This window comes from Haemorhous mexicanus, chromosome 13, assembly GCF_027477595.1.
Source record: "Haemorhous mexicanus isolate bHaeMex1 chromosome 13, bHaeMex1.pri, whole genome shotgun sequence".
Lineage (NCBI taxonomy): Eukaryota > Metazoa > Chordata > Aves > Passeriformes > Fringillidae > Haemorhous > Haemorhous mexicanus.
The window spans coordinates 18,740,502-18,762,874 of NC_082353.1; the positions used below are offsets into that span (position 1 = coordinate 18,740,502).

Below are 22,373 nucleotides of genomic sequence, written 5' to 3' on the forward strand. Positions count from 1 at the left end.
TTTGACAGACATCACCAAACCTTGTGTTGATTTGAAAGTACCGCACCTTACTAAAGTTCAGTGTTTTCTTGCCTTGGCTGAAAAGCTAAATATATGAGCTTCTGAAACCTCCATACAAACCCAGCCTCACACCTCAGTGTACAAACTACCCAACTCACTTTTTCAAACTTCACTCACACACAGGCAGCTGAGAAAACCCCCCAAAATCAGGACCAAGCTGAGGAGCATCCCCATGGGAGCCTGCACTGCAGCCAGGTGTCACCACAGGTCTGGAGGGTGTCATTCATTCCCCACCCACCCTCAGCACAGGGTGCCTGCTCTGCTGGAATGCTGTGGTTAGATCAGGCCTTGCTGCACTCCTGAAGACTGTCTGAATTCACCACACCCTGACAACAATGATCCCAGGAAAACAAGCCGTGAATTCCTCAGTGAGGAACCACACAACATCCAGAGATTCTGTTCACACCTTCCAACAGGCCTGACAGCTGATGCCGCTGCCTCAAAATGGTGCAGAGAACAAGAGGGGGGTTGTTTGGATTTTAGAGGCTGTCCCCCAGTTTGCTGCAGAGGTTGAAACACAACATCAGAGCAGGTCAGTGCCACAACTGAACCTCCTCCTCAGTCATCATCTCCCCACTTGCTCCTGAAGGCCACATACTGCTCATTTTCCAGCAGCCAGCCTGGGATGCTCTGGGATGCGCTGCCTACACACCATCCATGCACAGAGCAGGGAACACACAGAGCCCAGCAGAGGATGGAGGAGCCTGGCAGAATCAGCACCAGACGAGGGAACAAAACCCTGCAACAGACACTGAGAGCCCTCTGGCAGCACAGCTCCATCACATTTCCCTATCTGCAAAGAGAAATTACTTTCTTGCTGTAGAAGCACGTTCACTACAGACACGGTTTTCAAAAGAGGCAATGAAAACTCTAAAGACAAACAAAGCAAATTTCCTCTAAACTTTCTGCCTTCCATGATAACCAAGGCAAGCAACAGCAACTGAATAAGGAACAAAACATCTGAGTGCTGTTTTGTCAGTCCAGTCCAATAAATAAAAGGACAGTGGCTGTGGGGTCAGTCATTAAATGACCTACAATTCTAAGGGGCCTTGAGTTACCCCCTCCCTCACCCCTCAAGGCATTGCTGGCACAAACAGCTCTTGTTCCAGCAGCCCACTGCTTTCCAGGTTAAGATCCCAGTCTCTGTTGTTCCCAGTTCTGCCCAAGTAATTGTTCAGGCTCAGTCCTTCCTTGTCAGGTGCTACTTCCACCTAAGTATTTCTGGACATGTTATTTAGACTGTGGTAAAGCTAAATTATGCCAGGCGTTTTCCAAGCAAAGAGACTGCCCCTGCCCCTTGGTATGTAACTGCAGTCATTTCCTAACACAGGAATTTGAGCACAAGCAGCTCTTTACCACAGATCTGGTTTACCTCCCCACTCAGCCCCATTTTCTTCTTCAAAGCTGCACCCATTTACTTCTCTGTTTGGGAATCTGACTGCTAAACCTCCCATTTCCCCTCGGTTCAGCTCTGTTTGCTGCCAGGCAAGCTACCATAAAGACAATTACCACCCAAGACACAAAGCTAAACCCAAATTCCAAGAGGTCAAGGGAAAGAAGCAAAGCCAAGTCCATCACTGGGGTGCCTGTGAGGGCATGGACAATCCCATGGGATCTGCAGCTGGAAACCAACTCCTCCACTGAGCCAGTGCTCTTCCTGAGCACACAGCGTGCTCTGCAAGGGCAGAGGGAGAGCTGCCCTTGCACTCACTCTGTCAGATGATGGAATCTTAAGAATTTAAGGCTGACCAAAGAGTATCCTGAGAGAAAGAGGGAAGCTGTGAAGAATCCCTGGTGCTTTAACTTTATATAGTCAGGGCAGATGTCAGACATGAGCAACCTTTCCAATGACCCTCACATTACCTTTTGTTCTACAATTTCCCCCAATTCTTCATTTAATAGTTCTGTCATTATGGAGGGGAATGATTCCTTCCACAGAACACTGGTTTAAAGTTGGGATGGCTACTTGATTTGGGATGAGAAAGAGCAAGACAGTTCACTGAAGGACCCTCACCACACCTCAGCATCACACACTCTGCAGGAATAAAAACTTCTGCCTTGACAAACTTTTACCATCACAGAAAAACAGGAGTTAGGTACAGCAATAAGCATCACATGGTAATTATAGAAGCAATATAATCCACAGCAAACATTTCAAGGGATCAACTTTTCCTGACCAATCTTTTGCATGCTCAGTAGATAATCCATGTAATGCTAACATTTCAGGGAGCTGCAAACAATTGCAACTTGCACTGTGTTTCACTTCCAGTTGCACTCACTGGCCAGTAAAATTCTTATTTCTTTTCAGTTGACTCCTCCATAAAACTCTTCTAAAACCCAACAGTAAAGAACTACAAAGAAATCCAATTGTTTCTGAAGGCACTCTTTTCTCAAAGAGAGCAAAAAGAACAAACAAAACTGCTTTATTGATGTAAAGAATCTAGCTAGAAAAACCTAAAGTGAAAAGCACACAAAATACTTGTCATATACTCAATTTAACATGCTGATTTGGACAGTAATGCAAATGAGCAATGCTGTGCAGAGGTGTTCATGAGGAGAGAAACCCTGCATATTAGTGGAAGAGGAGAGTCCATAAATGAAAGTAAATGGGTTTAAGGAGACTTATCCTCCACAGCTTTCTATTGCAGTGAAATTGCAGTCACAAATATCTGAACACTTACCCATCCACCTGCTCCTCTCCCAGGATGTAGCGCAGGTTCTTCAGGAAAGACAGGGAGACCAAGGCATGGGAATGCCGAATCTTCACATACCCTGTCACGGTCTCAATCAGACCCATGAAATTCTCCAGTTCTGAGGCAATGTTGTCTACAGTGAGAAAAAGATAACCATTATTGTAACAGAATTCACAGCTTTGACTATTCTGAATATTCTGCTTTGTCCAGCAGTAGCTCAGTAAAAGATAATGTTTGTACTTGCTGCTTTTGAAAATGAGAGACACTGCTTTTCCTCCCCCAGAACAGCTGCCTGTGCAGCCAGATGGCTGAAGGGCAAAATAAAGCCACAGAGTAGCAGTGGGAAACCAGTCCTGCTTTTCCATACTGGAACACCTGATTTTTCCATGGGCATTGCCCTCTGAAGCCAGCACCAAATGGTGAGCCAGCATTCTGGCAGGGATGAAAAGACCCTTGTCTAAATGCACCCACCATGAGATGGAATTGCTCTTTGGGTATGGAGCAAAGGTCAGGCAGAAAGCTCCACTGGAAAACAGAGAATGAGACTGAAAATGAAGAGGAGAGGGTATGTTTCTGCTCTGCTCTGGGTCACAGAGCATTGCTTTCCATGACCTGAAAAGCTACAAAACTGAACCAGTTGATGAAACAGCAAAGATAAAACCATCAGGAAGTCCTCCTGCCACAGAGCATGGTCCAGATAACTCACTTTCCCATACCAAATAATCAGATGCTCTTTGGCACTCTAAAATAATGCGTAAATAAAATTTTAAAAAAGCCACATGCTTGCCCCAGCTAACTGGAACATGTTCCCTAAGGGAAGATTGTACCTGTAGCAGTGGGACCACAAATTAAAAAATCCACATGCTGCTGTATCTAAACCCTGGAACTTTCATTCAGCATGAGGCAGGGAATCAAACAGATCCCAATCTTTCAATCTTATTCATGAAACTAAAAGGGACCTTCCATAGGGACATACAAGTCCAATAAAAACTAACAGCAATTTTTACTCTGCTTTTAAGAGCTCATCAACTGTCAACACCTCCCTGGCTGATGAATCACTGCTCTGACAAATTTAATCCATTGCTTGCTTAAGACATGTGACAGAAGTGGCCAGCTCACTAATGCTGACCATCCAGCAGCACAGTGCCAGGCTTTATAAGAGCTCTCAGCACTCTGGATTCCCTGTTCTAGCAAAGCACCACACCTTGCCTTAAAAAGTGAAGCTCTGCAGTCTTACAATGCCATGTGACAAGTTTTTTACCTACCCAGATGCAAGGATTTTCAACTTTTCCACCTTCTTGGGCCTTTATTACTCCTTTGGGACCACTGCTCATCTAACTGCCTAATCCTGGTTCCTCGTCCTGCCAAAAACCCTAACTAACAAAAAAACCCCAGCTTTCCCTGGGAGCTGCATACCCATTCCACCCACGTGGGGCAGGACAGTGCTGCAGAGGGCCAAATCAAACAGGAGCACTGCTCTGGGCCTGGAAAGCAAACAGCTTGCTGAGTTTTTAATGTTCTTATCATCACGCTGACGACAGAAGGAAAAATGTGAAAAGTGGCCTTATCAGGGTTCCAAAAGAGAGGGCGATCACTTACTGCCACGGCGGATGTTGATCAGCAGATTCCCCTTGAGAATTGTGCATCCCTGCAACATTTGTGCTGATGTGACTGAGTCAATGGTCTTTGTTTTCCCATCCTCACAAATTTTGGGACAAGGTCCCTCACAAGGGCTGCAGAACATGCTGTGAGGAAAGAGGAGGACATAGAAAATAAACAGTGATATGCAACACTGAGTCTACAGACTGCTCCGAGTTGAATTTTGGAAGATATTTCCCTCTAAAGCTTTGGCAAATCCTCCAGGCCAGAATGAAAGCTGCCATGCTTGTTCAGGATACTCTTGCCTGCTGCACTCCAGAGAAGCTGGAGCATTGCACATCATACAGTGACCCATACCCATGGTCTGCCAGCTTCTGGAAGGCTCTGTGGTCCTTCCAAAGTCAAAGGCACTTCAGGTAAAAGCCAGTGCCCTTACAACTGTGCATCTACTCCAACTGAATTGTTCCCAGGAAACCCTCCCCTCTCATTTACAAAGGCAGCCTCAGAGTGCAGGGAGGTTTCAACACAAAATAGGCCAGCCAGGAACTGGAGATGGGAAAATACTGTTCACATTCCTATAAAGTTGTCTGTGTCCATGTCTATAAACCAATATTTAAAGCTCTGTGCTAGGGAATTCCATGCTCCTGGCCTTTTAACTCAGAAAGACAACTGTGGGGACACACAGTCAGGAGGGATGTGGAGAAAGTGAGCAGTCAATTAGTCACTACTTCTTACAGCTTAAGAGGCATTAAAGCAGCAAGTTTAAGGAAACAGAAGATTGTGTCTTGATGCAAGGACAACTAACTGGCAACAGAAATTGGGAGAGGAAGGCCAGAAGTCTAAGCAGGTTCAAAATGGGTAGTACAGATGGAAACATCAAGAAACACACATCCCCAAACACAGAGAAACCAGATTGCCAGAAGCTGGGAGGCAACACTGAAACACAGGCTCATTTCTCCTTATACTCACAGGCACTCAGAAGCATTTTTAGCAGCCAAACTCAAGCAACAAGAACTCAGGGCAGAGCAGCCTTTGGCTGCAGGAGCTTTTTAAAAGCTCCATGTTTTTTCCTACATACTCATCTCAAAGTTGGACACTTTGTGTGTGTACAACACAGACCCTCTGATCACTCTTCCTGGTAAATATCTTTCCCCACTGAAGGTAATGTTTTATTTTCCAATTAATTCTAGCATTTTACTTAGTATTTCATGATTACTTACTCCACCTAGTATCACTTTAGAAAGGAAAAACAAAAATGAAAAAAAAACCAAACTCAGCTCCAAAGACAAAGGCTTCTGCTGACAACACTGATGGACAGAGGCTTGCTATTTATTTTTTTAAAAAGAAAGTGAACCCACTTTCCTCTGAGGCTTAAGGAAACAAGTAAATTGATAACAGTTTTCCATGCATAAACCATAACAGAAAGAAGCTCCTTTTCTAAGTAGTAAGCTCCTATTTCAAAATCCTGCTCTTTAACATGCCACAAACCACTAAAAGCTTCAGACACAAGAAAGAGGATTCAACTAAATGTACAAAGAATGCTGGAAATGCTTTCCATTTGCAACTATTTGTTAACAGCACCTCTGGGGAACAGAACATTCACTAGCCTTGAGTTACAGCTCCTTTCAATCTCTGCAGAGAGCACAACACCGAGATAAGACAGGATGGCCGCGCACTCCAGCGTAAGCGGCTCAAACAGCTGCTACTACAAGCTCCAGGAGATAACAAAAGCTCCATTTCTCAGGTGAATATCTGGATTTGGGCAAAGGCTGTGTTAAGTTGCTTGTATCCAACTGCCAACTGGAGACTGCCTGGAACAGATGGATGACACGCACACGGAGACACACAACTGCTGCATCACCTTTCCAGAAAACACAGCAGTCTACAAAGGCATCTTTTAGCATAATACTGAAGCACTACAAATTTTAGAACACTGACTATCCTTTACTGAAAGTCTGTGATTTCCAAGGGACAGTAGGCAATGAAGGCTGCTTGCTTAAGCCACTGGAAATTACAAAAATCGCAAGCAAACATTGCTCCAACTGCTAGAATTAAATAACAGGAGGAGAGTGACACTCGTACAAAAAATTATTCTGTGTGATACTGTTGGCTGCTGCATTATTTTTGTCACCATCTATATGATTACTTCCTTCTAAAACACCATTGTTATCTCCTGGAAATAGTGAAAAAAGGGAAATTAAATTAAATGCACTGAAGAATACACATGTCTAAAATGCAGGCACACAAAAAGCAAATAACATGCAAGGCAAGATAACTCCTATGGTTTGTTCTGTGTGACAATGATCATCAGCCAACTCCAACCTTGGGCTTGGCTTTGTTCTTAGGCTTCACTTTTGCTTTGTAACTCTCCACTTGAAGACCTGGTTCTGCACTGCATGACCTCCTCCAGCCCTTCTGAAGAACCAGAGCCCACTGACGCTGCACAGGACCGCACACACCCATCAGGTGGATTCCTCATGGAAGGGTCTAAATCAGCTTCTACCAGGAAGCCACGCAATCCCCCACTGAAATTCCTGCTCCTACATCCTCCCCCTACCCCAAGTAATTTACACCCCCAGCTGCCCTGAACAGGGAGTGGCAAACCCACACAGGACAAGCAGGCAGAAGCTGCCTTACCTTTGGCTCCCGTTGCGGATGAAGCCCGAGGGACACTCGGCCATGCACTCGTCGTTGTGAATCACAAACTTCTCGTACTCGCTGGCGTCCGTGGCGGGGACTTTGGAGCAGAACTCCCTGGTGACACAGCGCCAGCCCTCGAACTTGTAGGTGTTGGGGGGACAGGTGGGCAGGCACACACCCTCGTAGTAGTAGTTGCGGCAGGCCACGCACGCCGTGTTGTTGTCGGGCGCCGTGCAGCTCCCCAGGCACTCGGGGTGGCAACACTCGTTTTGGTCTGTGCAGGCTCGCTTCCCGCACGAGCTGGGGCACACTGCAGGACACAAAGCAAGGGAGCATGAGCATCACCTGCTGAGGTGGGTGGCACTAGAGAAGAAACTCTGCTCTGTGCAACTCCATGGTAATTCATTCCCTGGGCTATAGAGCATCTCGGGGAAAAAAACCAAACCCACTACTGTAAAAAAATTCTGGTTTTCTCAGCTTTAGTTGGCCCAAAGTATCTTTTTCTCAGATCAAATTTATGACATGAACCAAGTAAGTAATAAAGAAAACTGCTGAAAGCAAGATCAACATAAGGATAATGGAAACAGGCAGTACTGGAACCTTTTCCATAGCCCTGGTATTATGGACCAATTTTTTTTTGGCATGCTGACTTATTGTCTTTCTAAGCATTTCTTGCCTTTCCTATCTGTACTTCAAATTGGTCTTTTATTGGCAAGAAAACAAGCTTCCTTCAAAACAACTTAATTACACTTGTAGAAGGAAGCACTGCTCTGTGCAGCAGACATGGTTGGGCTGACCCCAGTGTAGCATCCCAATGTTGCTTATGTGTGCAAAATGCGGTTTAATAAAGTATCAAATCATCATCCACATCAAATACCGAGGAATTATGGAGCTACTATTTTCCTCAGAAGAGCATAACAGAATTCTGCCTTATCCTCAAATTTTGGGTTCACAGAACAAAATATGAAAGGGAGGGGAAAAAAGGGGTGCAAATTTATGGAGACATTTGTTTTATGTGAAAGCATTTCAGCTTGGAAGACACGAACAAAGAGCAGAATCCTCAGCAGCCGAGCTCACCACTGCTAGATCAAAAGAAGTGGCAGCATTATATTTATGTAACAACAGCATTTTGATTACAGCACTCTATGGCCTTTTAGCCACATGAGCCGTGTGCCAGAGGCTCTGGAAACACACAGATTGCAAATCTGGTTTGCATTAAGTAGCTGTTTGCCACTTTCTAACTTGGCTAAAACACTGTATCAGTAACAACAGCAGAAAACTGGATTTCAGTGGTGCCACTACAGAGAGACCCAAGTGAAGCAATGTAGACATTTAAACTGAATGATTTCAGCAGAAAGCAGAGAATCAAGAGAGAAGTTAACATCCCAGAATGACCACGGAAGCAGCTGATGAAACTCCACACAAACTCTTCACTCTGATTTACCTCTCAGTTTGCAGCTATGGTGTTGTTTTAATGCAGGACTAAACACCCTAAAATTTTAATGCCCTCCTCTTCCCATAAAGTCCAGGCTTTCCAGTTCTTAAAGTCCCATTCAGCAGAACTCCACCATCTTGACACAGGAAAAAATGCTCAAGACTGCTATTAAGCACTAATAATAACAGCAACAACAACAACAACTCCCCCACAAAAAAAACCCTAAAAACCCCCATTGCTCAGAGCTCTGCATCCAGGATGTTGACACCTTACACTGACTTTTGATAATAACAGAGACATTTTCTGACAGCTTTAAGTAGTGCCCACCTTGAAAAGGACTTGTCAAAATGCCATTGGAGAATTTTGCATTTCTTGTCAGAATGATTCTATATCGACTCTGATTAATTTAAATCACCTTGTTTTGAAATAGATGGAGGGAGGAGACTGTGAGAACAAAGAGGTGGGACCATGAGCACTGCTGGTGCTTGCTCAGGTACCACAACCATCACACGAAAACCAAATTAAGAAAATTTTTGCAGAGCCTGTAAGACTACAGACAGCAGGAATGTAGAGGCAATCACTGCTAAATAATTCACTGTCTGAAGATGCTGGATGATTTTTTCTCTTGAAAAGGAAAACATCTACACCAAAAATCTACACCAAACTCATACACCAAAATAAAACACGAGTGCAGGTGTGTATTCTCTTTTTGACTGTAATCTGCACCAGTGCAAAAGAAGTCTGCCCAGATGCCACCTTAGTAAGGCATCACAAATTGCCTTTCACCTTAAGGTACACAGGACTTGCATCTGGCACTACTAAGGGATTAAATAAAAAAAATAAATCAGTGTGTCTTGCTAGCAGATGGACTGCTGTGCTGAGTGGGTGCCAGAACTCAGATTTCATGTGGTAGCTACATTTCCAGTTCAAAGCCCTACTAAAAAAAACACACACACCCCACCCCATGCCTCCACAAAGTTCATTACTGGATGTATTGATTAAATACATGATTTCTTTGTTTTCATCTGAACAATTTGCTGGAAAATAAACACTGCTGTACTAAGTATTGGGATAAACATAGATTAAGTTTATTTCATTCCTGGGAAAGACTCCTGTATTCCCTTAATGCCTCTGCCATTCATGAGCAGTCTGCTATAAAAATAGGATTCCCTGCATCTCCTGCTGAATCTGCTGACTCTGGTCTATGGAAATATAAATTGGTACACAGAAGGATACACAAGTTCACATGAAAAAGGCAATCAGTGAAACAGGTTTTCAAAACTATAGTAATATTTTAATCACAACCATTTTAACGGGAACTCCTGAAAACTTTATAAAGATAATTTTTTAAAAGCTCAGCAGCCTCGCTTTTTCCTCAGTCCTATTTTCTGCTTGTTCTTGCTAACGTTGGCAGAGTTTTCAGCCTGGAGACAATACGGGTATCCTGTTTCTTTGAAGAGGCAGAACAAGAACTTCTGTGTGTGTGTGTAGGACATATTATCAACAACAAAAAAAGCCTTATCTGCCTTACACGCCAGCTCCCTCAGATATCCCTGTTCTAAAAATCTTACTAAACAACACTGGCTGACCTCACAGTCCAGACCCATCTATCCTCCCCCCACCCTCCCAAACTGTGCTACTTGGGCTCCTAGATTTGCACCAAAACATGCAAAACACAGGTTCCAAATACTTTGGCCAAAAAAAGTGCCCTGCAATACACTCAGTAACTTGTTGACTTCTCTGCAAGAACATTAGAGACAAACAGGAGCAAACAGTGGGCTGACATTTGGGGACAGAACTTATCAGCCAGGTACAACAGTGTCTCAGAACACGAAGGCTGATGACGATATGAAAAAAAAAAACAATCCCCTGAACAAATCCTTGCTGACAAGCCCAAGGGCAAAAAATACTTAATTGTCATCACATGGAGATACCAAAATAATGGAAAATTTCAGAGACCTTGGAGGGCAGCCATGGGAGGAGGAAGTCAAAGCAAGACGTGGAGAAGGGCAGACCCTTAAGCACTTTAATAAAGAGATTATGGAGGCCTGACTAGACCAGCACCCATTTACATTTAGGGAGTGAAAGAGGTGTCAGATCTTCAGAGAAAGACAGTACAGGAGTATCAACAGCCACAAATCCAATTTCCTGGAGCAAAACCAACAACAGAACTTTCACTGTCCATCCATATTTCACCTTCTCTGTGATTTCTTCAAATGAGTTTTCCCTGCCAACAAATATTTTCCAAATACTATTAAGATTCTGTGATCACTGATAAAAAAGAAAAGGCGGCAAAATTTTTCATTCCAAGATGCCTGCTTACTGAGCAAATCAGATTCAGACCTGACATACAGCAAGGGGACACCTTAAAACTAAATGCCAGAAACATCTTAGAAACACGAGGAGCCCCAAGAGAATCTGACTCAGAGACTCATTATCCTCAATTAAAACCCCCAAGATGCTAAACCAGAACTGCACAAACACAAAGCAAGGTTTGGAAATCCTCAAACACAGCTCTGGGGGGAAAAAAAAAATTTCAAAAGCAAGCAACAAATCATCTGCCTGTATTTACAAGAGTTCTCTTTTGGACAGGCTGAGGCTGAGGAGGTGGCAGTAAGTTTGTCTGACATCTAATCCCTGCCTGCTATGCGGAGTGTGCAGCACGCCAGGGCTCGCCGCAAACGCCCCGCGTTGACATCATGGCTATCGTACAGTTCGGGCAGACAAAGTGTTCTTATCATCTCCACGACGCCATGACTTCAGCGATGCTGGAGCAGAAAAATCAGGTGAATAAACAATCAGTCACAGGGAGTGAAAATGCAGCCAGAGGAGGAAGACTCCTGGCAAGCAGAGGCGCCGGCCTCGGCCAAGGATGGCACCGCGCCAGTCACATGCGGGCAAGCAAAAGGTTGCCAAGTGTGGGATAAATATTTTTTAAAGATTCTTTCTCTCCTTGTAAAAAGATATTTGATATTTCTTTGGGTTTGGTTTTTTTATTTTTTTTTGGGGTATACTCTTTTTGGCTTTTTTAGAGCATCCTTCAGATAAAATAATGTTTCAGGAAAAAAAAATGGGGGGGGAAAAGCACCTCATTTCGAGCAGAAACCAGAGGAGGAAGGGAGTGTTTTCTCCTAGCCAACTACTGAAAAAAATTAGCTGTCTAAATTTATCCACAAAGACAGAAAAATACAGTCACTTTTGGAATGTTAATCCTTCTACATGACAGGATTTTAAAAATATTGCATTTTAATGGACTAAACTTTGGTATGGCCTTTCAAACAGCTGACTTTAAATGCTCAAACAGCCTATACAAGACCTGATTTCTTTTGCCTAATATTCTGTGAGAATAGAGAGACTGGAGAGACATTACTCAGAAAATCCAGTTCCAGTGATTCATGGTCAGGGCTGGAATCAAAAAGTACAGAATAAAAGGAAATACACATATTAAATACATGCAGTAGCATGTTCTGATCACAGAAATATGGGTAAAAGTCATCTCCAAGGCACTCTAGAGGCTGCTCAGAGCAGTTGTGTAAATCTTTATATTACCACAGAAACAACCATTAGCAGCTTATCAACAATGGTGTAATTTTTCTCTTTTCTGTTCCCCCATCTCTAAAACTCGTCATCTCATACTCAATAAAAAAATCCTAAAGGCAAAAAATGCTGCCATGTTGAACCACTTTCTAATAGTTAATGCACAAAGTCTGGCAGCTTTTGACATTAACTGCCAGATCTCAAAAGTTCAGTTCAACCCAGCACTGATCTAGGACCTGAAAGAGATCATCTCCTCCTTTTAAACCTCCAGTATGTAGAGTCATGTCCACCACCAAAATACTTGGATATACAGAAACTTACACCAAGCGGATATTAAGCCTATGGCCCACAAGCTACGTCTGACTAGAGATCAGTCATGTGTTTCCATGTTTAAATCCTAGTCACTACCAACCCATTTGTATCCTGAGATCTTTCCAAGGATCCTGAAATTATTCTGAAGTTGTTCAGGGAATTATTTTCTTCCCACTACACCTGGCTAGCCTCCACACAAAGCTTTTTGGTCTCTTGCTTCTTGGTATTTCTGTTTGCCACAGATGCTGTATATGCCTTTATCCCTGCATGAAGGAGTGGGTGTGATGAAGCATCCAGAACCTCAAAATAACCTCAGTGGATTTGCCCAGCCTGATATCAGCCCACTAACTGCACAATTTTTAATCATATGAAAGACTGATCAAGGAATCTGTGCTTGCATTCCCCTCCTCAGGATTCCACAGATGAAAAACATACACAGCCAGTTGTGCAGCAGTTGGAGCCAACTGCTCGGATGGAAGCACCTGTAGATGATTCTGGAGCAAAGAAAGAGGAAGAAAGGAGTGGGAGACAGGTTAGGAGAGAAAGGTTCAGCACCTGAAAACTCTCGGATTAAACCAGATGCAATGAGGTCTATAAAGCAGAGAGGAAACGTTCATCATTCAATGAGCATTTTCCAGTTGGATACACTAGAGTTTGATGACTCCACAAATTTGATGACTCTAGTGCATCCAGTTGGATACACTAGAGTTTGATCCCTCTTTTGGCCACCTCTCATTCATTCCTGACCGTGGAAGTTATACCAAAACAGCTTCCAGGCTTCCCAGCTGTGATAGAAAACAACACGTGTGCCAGATCCATTTCACTCAGAGCCGAAGACTTGGGGACACTCTTTGGCACTGCAAAACTCCCATATCCCTTCAGCTTTCTGCAAATGAAGCAATCAACCCAGCTAAATGCTCCAGCAGCATTACAGGAACTCCCATCACACCAAAAGGAGAGCAAATGGAAACCTGAGTGAAGAAAACAACCACCTTATCCCACAGTCAACAGGAACTCGTGGACAGCACAGGTAGTGCACGTCTGCTCCCAAGTGCGTAAGGAAGGTGCAAACAAACACGAGTTATTGACAAACCCAGGAAGCACGAATTGCATTCTCTTTCAAAAACAGTTTATGTTGCCCAGCACAGCCCAGACTGGCATCATTGCAGCTGGCACTCGGGAGAATGAGGAAAAAAACAAGTCCATTTAGTCCCTTCCACGCCAGTATGAATTCAGCACATAAACAAACCCCACAGAGGCAGATACACAACCATCTCTGGGGATTTGGGGCCAGTTGCACTCTATCTTCAACACTGGGTAAACAAACTGGCTGGGAATGTTTTACCATCACTACTGCACTGTTCCAGAAACATTTCCTCTACGCACGAGGAAATTTCCCACTGGAAGATGCAAATCAGAACAGTAACGTTGACCAGAGTGGGGATGAAGGCAGGAACATGAGGGTCCCCCCATGGTGGTGAAAGCTGCTCCCCATCCACTGCCATCCCCCACCACTCACTGTCACAGATTCGTCCACATTCCTAAAGGGACAACTGAAGTCCCTGAACTCTGCAGTAACAGATAAGGAAAGCAAAGTGCTGCTGAGGAACAGCTCTCAGGCAAATTATTTTTCTTTTTGCTGCAGATTACGAGCGATATATTGGGGTTTTACTTGTTCTTGCTTAAAGCTAGATTTAATCTGCCTGTCTTCCAAATGCTGTGAGTGTAAGGCAATAAGCTTTACAGGATTTAATTAATATACTGCAAGCAAGGAGTGCTGGTCAGCCATCTCCTGGCAAAAGCCCAGCTGGAGGAGGACTACTATTCACATTCCAGATTTATTCTAAAGGAGGAAGACAGGCTGATAACGTTATCACACTGGCCTAAATTATGTAGTTCTCTTAATGCCGAAGGATCACGGCAGTTTAATCCAGGGCAACCAAGAGTCACTGGTTCGGAGGGATTCAGCTCCTGCTCCATTTCAGGAATGCCCTTTTGCTTTCATGCCTTACACCCATCAAGAGCTTAACCATTCTGGCACCAGCAACGAAACAGAATGTTCGTCTTGGAGACTGAATCAACACTGCTCCAGCCAAAGGCTAATTATGCTAAAATTAAAGGGAAAAAAAGCTTCTTCAGGAAAACTGCTCATAACACACACAGTGGGGTAAACCTAGAAAGCTTTTGTTCATCTCCAACTGAGACGACAATTACAAATAACAATACCTGTCGAGTTCTAAACGGTGGAAAGATGAAAATTCAAGGAAAAAACCAGAAAAACCAAAACCATTCAAACTGCTTTACTGCAGAGCAAGATTTTTCAAGCTGTTCACCTGTCACTGAGATAGGCCACTAAAACCAGGATTAAGATCCCAATGTTCAGGAGCCCAAGAAAAGAGCAGGATGATATTGGAAGGGCAGAACAAGCTGCAAGAATATTAATGGTTTGCAAAGTTATCAGAGACACCTGGTGCATTTGTTTCAAATAAAAAACTACTAAATCTGGGAGTATGACATCACTTACAATATTTGAACACTGCAAGTGAAAGGCACCCTGCTAACAACAGCCAACGATGCTCCAAACAATATTAAGGCAATTATGCTAAAGAGATCAAATAAAGTATTTCCTTCAGGACTTCCAGAAATACAAGAGTGTAAGCAAATCTGACAGCAGCTGAAGATTGTGCTCTAGAGATCCACAATAATCAAAGGGTGAGCTCTTTCCTTGGTTTTAATAACCACGGAATATATTTTTCATTCTAAAACTTCCTCTATTATAAATGCAGAGGGAATACAGAAAGTTCCAGAATTTCTAAGACCTAAAAGCAGACAGGAAGATTGTGCATGAATCCATTTCTTAATGCAGTTTAACAAATTTACAGGCAACACTGACAGTGGGAAGGATACAGCTGACTTTAAAGCTGTATTAGAATTACTTTCCTCTCATACATCACAACCGTGGATGGAAGCGTCTCAGAGAGAAATGGGAAAATATTATCTTTTCAGACTTGATGCAAATTGCTTTAATAATCTGTAAATCACCCTGAATATCTGGATCTAAACTTTTAACTCCACCCTCCATGGTCTGATCTGCAGACAACAGAACTGCTACAACAGTTGCCCGTTTGCTTATGGGTTCCTGACCAGCTCTGTGTGTGCACAGGAAAGCTGGAGCTGGGCTGCAGAACCAGCTTTGGGAAGTGCGAGGATGCTCCCAGTCCATTGTGGCACTGGACATGACAAAGCAGGCCCCAAGTGAAACACTGCAAGTTCAGCAGCTCTGAATCCCCAGACAGCTCAAGCCAAGCAAAGAACTTAAACACCTGAGTCAGAAGGCACTGGGAAAAAGTGCCTTGGGTCAGCAAGGAGCACGGATGGAGCAGCAGCAGCTGGGAGCGCTCAGTGCTTCCTGCTAACCCAAGTGAGGGATGACAGTGTCATCCTGCCTGCGCTCAGCTCACTATCTTTAAAAACCTCCTCCGTTGTGAGACTGAACTATTTCAGTTCTTCCAACAGCTTGACAAATAAACTGTTTGACTGTGACATCCCCCAGAAACTGCAAGCACACAGAATGTACTCACGGGACGAACAGCGCGCACAGCGCTGCCGGCCGCGCTCTCACACAGCTCACGCTGCCATGCTTGAGCTCTCTGCTGAGACACTTCCACATGCTTTTGAGGAATTCCTGCTAGCATGACTGGGAAAAAATAATAATGACATTGCTTCGGACTTGCTAAATCCTTCCCGGCAGTAAGGATTTGTGATCAGATTAGGGAGAACCAGAGGTTTATTTATTTATTTGTAGGAAGGACAGCCAAGGTGAGCTGTGTCCCTGGATCTGACAGGGGCTCCAGGCTGCAGCAAAGCCAGCTCAGAGACACTGCATGGCTGCTCTGAAGCTGGAGACGGCATCAGACAGCACTTATTCAAGAAAAAGAGGGGATTTGTGTTTTTGATATTGGCACAAAGTGGGAAGCACGCTGCTTCCCACTCTGTTTTTGCTCGAGTTTGGCACGTTTGAGCTACGCTTTTCTTCTCCGGTACCTTTTTTTGTCATCTCAAGTCACATTCACATGAACATATAAATACGCAGATCCTTACGCTCTGTGTATAGCAGATACTTACAAGGATGCTCTCAAAAAAGAATATTCTTTTCACACACTAAAAAAATTATACAGAGTTATTTTAAATTCAGAACTGTTTGTATATTCCTTATAAGTTTATAAAACTCTCACTGTCCTCCCATGACTAACGAAACTGGAATTGAGAGAGTATTCTATATTTATAACTTGTCTGGTTGCTCATGCCTATGGCCCTATTTCCACCCTCCATTACTGTACACAGAGCTATGTGAGGTATTGTGGGTTCCCAAACTTCACCGATTTCCTAACAAGGCAGGCCTGTGTCCCGGAGGAACAAGCTGGGGGCTGTTTCGTTCGAGCATTGGCCCAACTCAGAGGGAGAGGCCTTGAGCACTGTGGTTTTGGCAGCTCATCTTGAAGCTGGTATTAGAGGCCATGTCTGGGCAGTGACATGCCGAGCTGGCACCGGGCTGGGGATCGATGCTCTGTCTGCAGCACAGCCCCCGTGGGATTCCTACACGCTCACCCCAGCGATTCCAGCGCTGCGCTGAGCAGCTCCTGGGTCACCACAGCACAGACACACCACAGGCACCAGGCAAACCCAAGCCTGACAGAATCACTGGCCCCTCAAAATCCAAAGGAGGCAAAACCCTCAGATTTTATCCAGAACTCCCCTGAGAGCATGGTGTGTTCACTGATTCTGGCCCACTACAGACCTCCAGTGGCTGGCAGAGAAAGAGACTTTATCAGGTATCTAAATGCAGCAAAATAAGGAAAAAACTGGATTACATACAAATGAGGTCTGGGTGACACTTGAACCCTATATCCACCCTAGACTCATGCAATCATATCCCATCTTTTAAACAGAAACACTTTGCTAGTTCAAAAATCCCAGCAAGGAATGTGAGATTCTGTCATTGCAGAGGTGCCTCACGATGCATTTTTAACTCATGCCAGGCACCTGTGGGGCACAAAGTTTTTTTTTCAGCTCCTATATATGCTCAATATAAATAAATTCACAGCTCCTATATATGCTCAATATAAATAAATATTTATCCAAAGAGCAGAGGGAAAATAGGTACAGACATTTTTTAAAACTCAAAATATGCTGTTGGTGGTTGGGATTAGGGTCTAACACTCATGGAGGTGGATTCCCTACAAGGCCAGGATGGATAAAGCCTTGAGTAAACTGGTCTAGTGGAAATTGTCCCTGCCCATGGCAGGGGGTTTGGGATTACATGAGCTTAAGGTCCCTTCCAACCCTTGACATTCACTGATTCATTAGAGTACCAGAGCTATAAAAAACCCACAAAAGGCAAGAAACCCACAGGTCTTCCTAAGAGGTTTCGCTGAAAACCAAGTTCAGAAGAATTTATCTAGGGGTCTAAATGCTTCACATACAAAAGCAAGGCAAGATCTGGACTACACTCAGAAAGTTTAAAGCTCAAATAAAACATTACCAGGAAAGCAAGTGGTGAACATGGACAACTTTGTGTAACTGAACTGAGAACGTTTTCCCCTAGGAAAGTAAATGTTCCCTTAGAATACTGTAGCTGAGAGAGAATGACAGCTCCTAAATCCTCCTAGAAGGCCAACCAGGAACACCTGCCCCTCCTTCCCTGTAATCCCAGGGTCACTGCCTCTGCTGTGGGTAGGCAGTGGTGCTGCAGCTTTTTTTTTCCCCTGAATTTATTCAGCCGCTCTCTGTGCTTTGCAATAAAGCTGTCAGGATTAACAGGCAGCTCTGGTGAGTCAGATGTTCAAAGAGAAAACATGATCTGTACCTCTCCCCATCTCTACAGCAATTCTACTGGTGGAATTGTTTTCCATCACTTGCCACACAAGACAAACTTTTAAGAGCTATTTAACACTCCTCCAGCTTAGCAAGAAGAAAAATTATCTAAATTTATCAAAGGAGCTAAAGTTCACTACACTTTGAGGAAAGGATTTAAATATGGATTATGTTTTCATCCATCTAAACGACTGAGTAAAATCATAAAAAGATTTCTGAAGAACTAAATAGAGCAGAACTTAGTATTGCAATTTAATTTTTTTAAGTTTCATATTATTTACATACTTTAAAAAATGTTTCTGCTGAAGTACAGCAATTATGTTTTTCCACAACATGTGATAATTTGACAGACCCTTTTCTACAGGTTTTAGAAATTCTCTTTTAATGTTAAAATTCCACTAAGGATTTCATTAATTCTGCAGAGGGCTAGTATTAGTCACAGGAGAAAACCCAGGTTTCCAAAACAAACAAGCTCTGCAATTCAGTAATATCAGTATTTACAGGTTCTTCATGCAGAACGTGCAGACTTCAGACAGACCATGAAACTTTCCACAACCTCGTTTACCCCAGACATTATTGGATTTATAGGACACACACTAACACCTACAAATGGAAAATTTATTGAATTCTAAGCTTTATTTCTCAATAATACCATAGTAACAAGACTGCAATTACCTTTTCTTCCAGTTACAGGTCTCCCTGAGCCAATAACTGCAGACATCTTTGGTTATAGAGGTCAAAGGGGTGAAAGCATCACCACACTTCCCATTTTCCACCTCCTCATGATGCTACCCTGCATTTTCACTATTCAGAGGTACATCCTCCTCCTTGCACTGATCTATTCTGAACACACCAGCCATGCCATTTCTGTCATTCTCCAGTACTATATTTACAGAACACAAAGCAGACCAAGCACAAAATATTTCTGGCCATGCTGCAGATATCAATACCGTATCACCCCCACAAACATTTAATGCTCATGCTGAGAAATGTTGGGACAGTTAGGTACCACCTCTGGTCCAGCTGGTGCTCACTATAAAAGGGGACCAGTGGCTGGTTTTAGCCAGCTGGAGGGGGAGAGGGCTGTATTGCCATCACTTAATTTGAGAACCACCTTCCTATTCCATCATTAGAAATGGTATTTCTCTTCCAATGTTTACAACTGCAACATAAAACAACAAATGGATCTGTCTCTATTTCAAGAAGGGCAGGCCCAGCTTTCTCTGCAGTTATATGAACCTCAACTTCCATACCCATTAAATTAAGTTTTCTGTAAATTATGCGAACACTAGCCAGAACACACTGTTTAAAAATCACGCTGGTTAAACAAACAAACAAATCCCAGACAAATCCAAATTTGCAGACAGAACCTTCACTGAAAAACAATGAAAGGGAACTACCAAAAACAGTAGATCCTGCTTGTTGATGGCTCTGCAACAAGAAACAGGGAGGGGAAAAAATAATTAGTATTCCAGGATGTCCCACGCACACACCCAAAACTAAAAGCATTAAATTGGATGGGAATAGAATAGCTGATCTTGCCTGCAGTCAAATACAGAAGTATCATTTAAATTGCAAATTACAGAGCAACAGATTTTTGCACAAAGTTCAAGGCTGTTCTATGGTTTGTTTTTATGAATTAGGAATGACGTGGGGAAAAATTAAGGGGTTGGGCCAGCTACTACCCTTAATACATATTTCAGCTTAGATATTTCTCAGATTCATTTGATGCACTTTATGCAGGCACCACGGCTCATTAAAGTGATGGCAGACAGTAAAGCAGCTTCCCAGAGATCAGAGATCATCCCCAAGGATGCAGCATCCACGGGTGGCCGTGCTGCTGCTGCAGGATTAACTGCTACAGAACATCTCCAAACTCCTCATTACTCCCTCTCCCCCACATGGCAAACTTTTAATCCATTTATACCTTTCCTGGGCAGTGCTTTTCAACCAACAGTTCATCTGACAAAACTTCTGCCTCCCTTTCCCAGGTTTTAAAGCGCTTGTTCCTACCAGCATCAGCTTCTTGGCCTTGGTTCCCACAAATTAAACTTGATGAATGCTTAGTAACAGAAAAATACATACTTCACATTCATACAGTGCTTTTTAATCAGCAGTTCTCAAAATGCTTTACAAAGTATGAAATCTAATCAAGTGGCTGGTTTTGATGCAGAGTTTGGGGGGATAAATGCAATTAAAAAAAAAAAAAAAAAAAAAGAAGAGTTACTCCATGTTACAGCAAAAGGCAGAAGATTTAGGAACAGAAGAAGCTATTTGCCTTGATATGCAAAAGCCTCTGACACTACATGACCATAATAACTTTCTTTTAAAATGCAAACAGTCCTGAATTACAGACTTCAGCACACAACTACTGAACGCTATTCAGAGGACCTGGGGCTCAAGTATTTTCTTGTCAGGCTGTGAGCACATAATACAGAAAAGACCAAGTGATCTTTTTAAAATTATTTTTTAAATCAGCTTGCTTTGGGAGTACTTGTAAAAAATTCTACTAGTGAATATGTCAGTAGCCACAAAAAGCCACATATTTCACTCTAGTAGAGAGGACTCCAGCCTAGTCTAAAATGTACAATACCTTTGAAATATCCAACTTGGGTCTTTTAGACAAAGACACTCTGCTGATGATTCTGAAGGCTTTAAGGGATGACAACAAATGGCAACATCTTTGGCAAGGAAAGCAGTGAGGCTTGTCTGACCAAAGAGTTTTGAGCCAAAGGCTTTACAGTGACACAAGACAGATCACAGTATCACAAAAAATAAAGGTTGGAAAGGACCTCCAAGAACATCAAATCCAATCCTTGACCCATCACCACCTTGCCACTAAACCAGAGCACTGAGTGCCATGTCCAGTCACTATGGGGATAAGGACTTCCACCACCTCCCTGGCAGCCCCTTCCACTGCCTGACCAGTCTCTCAGTGAAGAAATTCTGCCTGATGGGCAACCTGAACCTCTCCTGGCACAGCTTGATGCCATTCCTCTGGTCCTGTTGCTGCTTGCCTGAGACAAGAGCCTGACTCCCTCGTGCCAGGGAGGTGTAGAGAGCGATAAGGCCACCCCTGAGCCTCCTCTTATCCAGGCTGAACACCCCCAGCTCTCTCAGCTGCTCCTCACAGGACTTATTTGATCCAGACAAGTCAGCACCACATCACTTAACGGTAAAATTCTGCAGAAAGGCTCATTATAAACTACAGCAGGGTAAAGAATGCAAAGCAGAATCTTGGGATTCTTAGAAAATGTGCACCACGTGTCTTCTCCAAAGGTTTCTATCTTAGATATCTGAACTCAAGGACTTTTTAATTTTTTGAACGTCTTCTAATTAATTGGCAAAGCCATTTGGCTTATTAATTTCACTTTTTAAAATACAATTTTTTTCTTTGTTTTGTCACTCTGAGCTTTTTAATCACATATGCAGATGGTGCCACCTGGGAAAATTTACACGCTTACATCATTAAGTGTCTCTGAATTAACTTCATGCCAATAATTGTTTTTAAGGCATAACACTGCCAAATTTGTCACTCGAGAGAAGTTAATCTAATTATTTTCCTGCTCACTGGAGAGAAATGGTGACTTCTTCCACTGAGGGACAGACACACATGGACAGAGCTCCCATCTTCTCATCTCTGGTCCCCACCTGACTGTCCAATGTTTGATGGAAACTCTACTACACAACCAGTGTCAACCACAACTGGATTTTCTCAGCCACCAACAGCTCCAGGACCCTGCAGTCACAGCTGGATTTAACAACACACCAGTGGGGATGTGACAGGATTTCACCCATAGCACAGAGATGGAACCTGGAGTCTCCATGAGCTGCCCACAGCTGCACTGCTTGGAACATGGTCCAAAGCATCTGCATCTCAACCTGGGAGAATGCCCCAAACTGCCTTTTTTAAGATTAACAAATGCATCTGCCTTAAAAATTATCATTTAGAAAATGACATTACCAGGTCAATGTGTTCCTGAGCGCTCTTGGAGAAAAGACAATTTAAAAAGCCTTTTGTGGCTGTTGGTGCAATGGGTAACAAAACCCAAATAGGCTCAGAACAAATAACTTAATAACAATGTCTGTGGAAACCAAAATCTTTTTAAATGCAGTTTGAAATCTGCCAAGTTACACTTAAAAGAAACTGTACAAGGCCACAAGCCCCTTTGGCCAGCTTCTCATTTCCTCAGATTTCACCTCACCTGCACAGCAGTGCACAG

At 43.3% G+C, this 22,373-nt stretch overlaps 1 protein-coding gene across 2 annotated transcripts in view; it reads right to left on the reverse strand.

The window, feature by feature from the left end:
• The window catches only part of IGF1R (insulin like growth factor 1 receptor), a 171,798-nt gene that overhangs the window by 37,457 nt on the left and 111,968 nt on the right, over positions 1-22,373 (reverse strand). For both annotated transcript variants that reach the window (XM_059858610.1, XM_059858609.1), the window contains exons 3-5: positions 6,990-7,302; positions 4,353-4,498; positions 2,742-2,886 (exon numbers count right to left, since the gene is read on the reverse strand). In XM_059858610.1, the coding sequence (XP_059714593.1) occupies positions 2,742-2,886; positions 4,353-4,498; positions 6,990-7,302 (604 nt within the window). The remainder of the gene's footprint in view (positions 1-2,741; positions 2,887-4,352; positions 4,499-6,989; positions 7,303-22,373) is intronic.